The following is a 7,180-nucleotide window of genomic DNA, read 5'->3' as shown; positions in this document are numbered from 1 at the left end:
ATAGAAACTTAAAGATGTTAGGCATGTTCCTTCTCTTTGCAAGAATTTAATCTCTACAGGACAATTAGACGATGAAGGTCACAACATTGCAAACAAACGGTGGAAGATCTCAAAGGGATCAAAGGAGAAAAGGTTGGCACACTTTACTTGTGTACTGTCAGCACGCAATCTTCAACTTGTACAATAGCTACAGAAGTCGACAGTGCGGTGTGGCATACCGGGCTTGGGCATATGAGTGTCAAAGGAATGCAAATCCTTCAATCAAGAAGCTTCTACCAGGTTTGAAAGAAGTAAACTTAGAGTTCTGTGAAGATTGTGTTTATGGTAAACAAAAGAGGGTAAAATTTCAAAAATCAAGAAATGAATGAAAAATTACCCTATGCCATCTGTGAGAGAAACAATAATATTTGAAAATGCCTTCCTCTTGCGCAATTCAAATGATTTTCTTTACTTAGGGGTGTATAAGGACAATAACAAGCTAAAGGATGGGTTTTCACAAGAAATGCATTATATGCTCATGGGATGGAAAACAAGTAGAAACTTTTAAGTAAATGATTGGCTTTTCATATCGTCATTGTGGACAGAGGTCTTCCTCTGTCCTATGGGCGGCCTCGTCTAAACCCACCTTTTTTTTGTTCTTTGAGGTAAGTAGAAAATTGAAATATTAAAAAAAAAGAAGGAAAAATACAAGCAAAGGCACCCAGATTCGGGGTGTGGGGATAGAGCACAATTTAAAAAGCACATGATACCATAGTTTCTGGTATTTCTTTGGACCTCAATTAGTTGAATATCTCCAATAGTGTTTATAAGCTTTGAAGCAATTTCACAAGTTCAAGCTTGTCAAAAAACAAAAGAGTTACCACATATCCATACATGCTACATATAAATACTTCTCCACACATTTCATAGAAGAATGTCCATATCCTTACAAATTCCTAGCACAATTTCTTGACCAGAGAAGTCCTTCATGTGTACAAATCTGCAAGTGTCCGAAGTGCTTTTAATAGAACTTGCATGAATGGGAATAAGTGAGTCACTGATTCATCTTCCAACCTACATCTTGGGCATATCCGATCACTTTTCCCTATTCTTCTAGCCTTTTGTCCACACCCCCTAATGCATGATCAACCAAAGCAAGGAAGGTGCTATGCTTGGAGCCTGGGGGACGCTGATGATACTTTAAACCTATATGCCCATTGTTTACAGCTCCAATTAACCTTCCACTTCTTGTTCAGGGTTTGGTTGAGGGAGTTATTTAGAAGGCCCTGGTTTGTCAACTGCAAATAGACGTTTTGTGCAACCTTACTAATAAGGCACTGCACATTCTGGGTAGAGTCCATCCAAGAGTGATCCCTATAGACATCCATGCAGGAGTGAACCCACCGATATTGACGGGCTTCAAGAGCTTGATTAATGCAAGGGCTTGTGGGACTAGACTCCAAATTCAAGATTTCCAGAATAAATAGCATAGATTTTGAGTGGGGTTTATCCATTATAGTAAGCCAATCGCAAGCAAGCATTTTCAGGAGCGTTGCTAAGGAGCAGTAAAAACCAAAATTTTCAAAGGTTAGGAGCTGTACCTACTCTCCTCTTTATTTTTATGTGACCAAAAGTCCCTCTTCTTGTCAGGACCTAGAGAAAGAGACGCTGCCAAGAGAGAGAAGAGAGGGGGATAGGCTATAAGGAAGAGAGAGAACGGACACAAAGCAGATGCTTTAGAGAGAGAGAGAAACAAAAGGTAGCTGAAGAAGATAGTGATGAGAAGGAAAACGCTCTCCGCCTCCTTCACACTAGGTGCCTATGCAGCAAAAGGCTTGTAAGGAGGCTGCCATTGATTTCTACCTTTCACACATTCTCAATCTCTCTCTCTCTCTCTCTCTCTCTCTCTCTCTCTCACACACACAGTGCACACACCGCCCATGCTACCCATCTTGTCACACCAGGCTACTTCCTCTTTCAAATCGAACAGAGAGAAATGATGGGAGTCGGTTTGTGCATGTGAGAGGAGATTGGAGAGAAAGGGGAGAGAGAGACTCTGAGAAAGAGAGAGGATCGCATCGTTGCTCTGTAGCCACATATCGCCCCCTCTGGCTCGTTGTCTCTTAGAGAGAGAGCCATGCATGTTTTCTTCCTTTTGAGAGAGAGTGAGAGAGTGTGTGTGAGAGAGAGAGAGAGGGCCGAGGCCCATTTGAAGTGAAGCTCTTTTGAGAGAGAGAGAGAGAGAGAGAGGGGGTGGGAGAGAGAGATACTTCCTCTTCGTATAAAAGCATCTGCAGAGCACAGCAAGATTCTATTGCGCGCAGAGAGAGAGAGAGAGAGAGGGTCAGGGCTAGAAAAAAACATTTTTCCTAATCGAAGAAAATAAGGGCAAACTTGAAATTCTCCCGGTTTTTAGGTCAAAACTTGAAGCTTTTGCCGGTAATTACACTAAAACTTTCCCGGTTTTCTTCAAGGCCAACTCAAAATCTAACCGAGATTTTAGGATTTCGGCCGGTTAAAATACACTGGACCCCGGTTTTTTTCTAACCCTGGAGAGGGTGTTCCGGAACTTCTTTTATTTGAGCAAGAGAGAGACTGTAAAGCCCTCTACGGCCTACGTCCTTAGGCTCGCTAAGAGAGAGAGAGAGAGAGAGAGAGAGAGAGATATAGGACCCCAATTTACGCCTGAAAGATACAGAGGCTCCTAATTTAGGCCGACACGCAGAGGGAGAGAGAGAGAGAGAGAGAGAGAGAGAGATGGCAGTTCCGTGTTAGCCCCCCCCCCCCCCCCCCCCCAAAGGAAAACATACACACACAACAATCCAAGCTACATTTCTACTGTCAAGGGGATATGGAAGGAGGAGGGAGGAAGCGGGAAATGGACTCGCAAGGCGTTGCCCAGAAGCTATCCCCAGCAAGCGAGACCACCGTCTATGTCGACAGCGATCAAGACCCGTCTGAAAGAACCCCTGTTTTTGTTGCCCGCGAGACGGCAATGCAGGCACTTAACACTATTGTTCAGGTGCACTTTGAGAAGACACTTGAGAAGAAGAGGTCTGTAGATCTGCAAAAGAAAGAGCTATGGAAGCTCTTCCAGTTCTTCTTCTTGTTCTTGGCAGTGCTCTTTGGAGCCGTGGTGCAGTCGACGCGCCTCCAATGCAGGCATGCCTGGATGCCCATCCTACTATGTGGGCTTGGTCATGGAATCTTCTATGTGTCTATGGCCCAAACTTTGAGGTGCATCAATGGGTTTAAGTACCAGAGGAGATGCCATAAGCTCACTCTTGGCCTCGCGACAGAGAAGCTGAAGAGATTGAAGGTTAGCTCGGGGGAGAACGTACCGGAGGATGAGTTCGAAGTGAGGTATCAGGAGCCAGGTGAATCCTACTTCAACAAATTCAAGAGAAAGTGGGCTCTTTTCTTTGCCTTCCTTCTCATCACGTTCTTGTCAATGGTGGCTACTATGGTCTCTCTACTGTGCGCATAGATTGGCAATTTGCTCGGCTCGGATACACCGCAACATCTCACGATGTGCAAATGGCTGCGCTTAATGCTAGAACCAGCTATGTCCATCTGTATTCCCAACACAATTAGCTTGGGAGAGTAGGGTGTGCATCATGCACATGCTACTCGCCACTTTCAAGAGAAATGTCATTGCATGCTGCACGTCTGCTGTAGCATCTCTCATCATTACACATGACCAACACTGGACACTTTTGGGGAAGTCCATCTTTTTGTGGTACATCATTTGAGCTTGTTTTGGAGGTACTGCTGCTCTCCTGAATAGGAGGTTTGTCAATTCACTTAGGTTGATGGTCATGGGTGGTTTTGAGAAGTTGTAATTCCACATTGCAAGCTGAGAATAAAGTCTGCACACAGCTTCAATGGTCGACAATAGGCCGATCTATGGGAGTGATTATGTCTGCTTAATGCATGTGCTGGAGAGAGAGAGAGAGAGAGAGAGAGAGAGTTACAAAATACATTTGTCACTTAGGATTGTTAGTGTTTGACCTCATCTCTGTTTCCCACGGGCATGCGTCCACACTATCTCACATGGGCATGCTCAAATGGGCGACGGCTGAGGTGATCTGGGCCATCGGATGCGCACTTGGTAAATTCGGGAAGAAAAGTAAATTCGGACAGGCTTGTATATTCGGGTCGATACGCACCCATGTCTCAAATCCCCAACCTCCCCACCACGAGCTATGTGCACTAACCACTACACCCTCATGTGTACGTTGAAATATAGGCGATTCGAGTATGTCATATCCGATTTGTAAATTCGGGGCAACCTCAGATCTGACGGTCCATAATTGTCGCGCGTCGCTTTTTCCTCCTCCATTGATCCCATTTGACCATGCCCGTGTGATATAGTGATGAGGGCGAGCATGGGTGGGAAAGAATCAAGGCCGAGCGCGATTTTGGGAGACGCAGCCATAGTTTTGGTTCAAAGTTCAAACCCAGCCATTGTCCCATCAAAGAGACTTTGCATTTTCTTAATGGATGTGACTTGATGGATGTGTGTACAGTATCTGTAGTCAACTACTATGGTGGAGCCTCTTAACAAGCTGGGGGACCCAAGTTTTTACAGATTTTGGGTAGGAGGAGACTAGACTGTAAGGCGCGGTGCAATGAGGGCATTTTCCTTGTGCATATTTCCTCTCAAATTATGTTGCTTACTTGGGGAAAGCACTTGTCATGAGCAAATGGTTGGGTGAAGTGATTTCCATTTACACACTATTGTTTATCATGTTAGATGCTTGTAGAGCTCCTTGATTTCTCAGTGTTCTCAGTGTGAAGTAGTCTAATTTAATATCCAGTACCTCCAAACGCAAATACCTGATAGATGTCATAGAAGACTTCTTTTGTACTTGGTAAGTGTAGAGTGTACTTGGTAAGTGTAGAGTGTAAGTTCATGCATGGGAAGCATGTTGAATGTCACCTTCCAAGTGCTTCTTGGGCAATAGTCGCGCTAGACACAGTTATCAATTGCTTTTGTTCACAACTATGACTCCTAGTTGGTTGCTACGAGTTCTCTCCGTTGTTCCCATCATGAGGTGCATCAATTAGGTGGCCATGGTGATGCCTACGTGTGGCTCTTGCTCGATGGTACGCGGCCCTTGCTTGACCATGTAACATGGATAATATTTGGAAGGGATAAACACCTTCCCCGATGGACCCTCTGGTGTGTCAATAGAAAAGAAAAAAAGAAAAACTCACACCAATGATTTGTCACATCTAACTATGTAATTTCTTGCAATGACATAGTTACACTAATGAGTGCTCGTGTGGGCATAATCTAAGACACACTAAATGTGATACATGACCAATACTTGGCTCAAGGGTGCTTGGTTGAAGTTGGTTTAAGGTTATGTGATAAGAAGGATAGGATGTCACCTACTATAGTAAGAATCCGAAAAGTGTGAATGGTGAACGTGAAGGTTGGAACATAAGGCGAAGTGGAAACCTTGGAGGTTAAGGTGAATGGCAACAAAGATTGTATAAAATAGGGGCAAGAACTTATGTTTATGGTATTAGCTGTGGTGAGTAGTATCAAGGATGCATGACCAAAAAGAAAACAATATGTATGTTCATTTAAATAAAATAGTACGCATTTGTTTTATGCATAAGCTATAATCCTTGATTTGCATTTTTAGCGTCGAATCACATGACATATGATACATTATAAGAACTAGTACTACCGACAGCCTTCAGCCGGCTCTCTCTTCGAAGTTCGTGCAATCTCTCTCAGCACGCTGAGCGCATAGGCTGCATGGCACATTGCCAGAGCTTGTGAGATTGAGGAGCTTACGCCACATGTTTGGGGGAGGGGGTTGGCGTCCCTCCCCCTTTCATAATAGTATAGATAGATAGGTCCACTAATGTTTTATATGAGTAAAATTTAGGTGGTGTAAAGATAGTGTAATGATTGTACATTTAGGAAACTCAGATTACATCTGGGTACTCAGATCTCCAACGCAAACAAGACAAGAGCTAGTCTAGCCCAAACAAGCTAATATCTAGATCATACTCCACAATTCAATGACACCATGTTGCCCCTCGTTCAATGCATTAATTCATTCTAGATCATTTATGAATCATTAATTCACAAAAATCCTTTTAGGCATATTAAACTCGTTGTTTAATCTTCTAGTGATCTCCCTTTTAAAGTAAAACACTAAGCTTTTATCAGCTATATCTTGTGAACACTGCCATGGCAATATGTCATGCCTAACTACAAGTCCAATTATTGAGAAGACTCCAGAATAACACCACCATCAAAATGCATTAGGTATCCCTACTTCACAATGGAGGACTCAAAACACCTGTGGACCACCTATGACTAGTTGATTCTATCTTGTGTGAATATATGGTCGTGGTATGAAAAATTATCCTCTCTCTCTCTCTCTCTCTCTCTCTCTCTCTCTCTCACACACACACACACACACACACACACACACTTTTTTTCATAAATCGATTGATTAATTTACTAGTGGGAAACCTCAAAGCGAGGAAAACCCACCGAAAAGATCATATACAAGGGGAGGAGCACAGAACTCCTCATCTGTAGAGCGTAACTAAAAACATTCATATGAAAGCTGATGCATCTCCAAGGTGATATCACCAGCTTCCAAAGCAAACCGTAACGATTGCCTAAGAGAAAGCCTGAAGAGAGGGAATGGATCCGTATGAGTACGATGAAACATGTAAGCATTACGCTGACTCCACACGGTCCAGAAAGCCGAGTATCTGACCCACATGAAGAAGACCGCAAAATGCTGTAACGTCGGTTCTCTCTCTCACACACACACACACATCAGGTCTAGACTTGTGAGATAGATCTTTGAGGTCTCTTGGGAATACTCCTACAATTCAAAATATCTCCTCTCCACATTTACATATCGGCATGAATCTCGCTTACACTATTAATCACTTACAAGGCTCAAACACGACATGTGAACTTGTGCCAAAAGGAAGTACATGCATGAGTGGCCACAACATTTGCTAGAAGCCACAAGAGACGTCAATATTCTGCAAATGTTGATGCACATTAATTAGGAGGATGAAGAAGACATGGACACCCTCCTAGTGTGAACCCCTCCACAGCTGCTTCTTTACGTAAGACATGCACTGTCTGCCCACTATGTATGACCCTTAGTCCCCATGATACTCTTGCTTTTGTATAAATTCCTTTACCCCT

The 7,180-nt window shown here is 43.4% G+C and overlaps 1 protein-coding gene across 1 annotated transcript; it reads left to right on the top strand.

Annotated features, from left to right (window-relative positions):
* Window positions 1-2,186: 2,186 nt before the first annotated feature.
* On the top strand, window positions 2,187-3,909 carry LOC147427549 (uncharacterized). Its single transcript, XM_086497554.1, has one exon. The coding sequence runs from the start codon at window positions 2,831-2,833 to the stop codon at window positions 3,464-3,466; it is 636 nt and encodes a 211-aa protein (XP_086353680.1). The 5' UTR covers window positions 2,187-2,830; the 3' UTR covers window positions 3,467-3,909.
* The last annotated feature ends 3,271 nt before the right edge of the window (window positions 3,910-7,180 follow it).

Source organism: Adiantum capillus-veneris, chromosome 23 (assembly GCF_014529385.1).
Source record: "Adiantum capillus-veneris isolate H3 chromosome 23, ASM1452938v2, whole genome shotgun sequence".
In the NCBI taxonomy this organism is placed as follows: Eukaryota; Viridiplantae; Streptophyta; class Polypodiopsida; order Polypodiales; family Pteridaceae; genus Adiantum; species Adiantum capillus-veneris.
The sequence above is the reverse complement of the archived record's forward strand: the minus strand, read 5'-3'. Positions and strand labels throughout refer to the sequence as shown.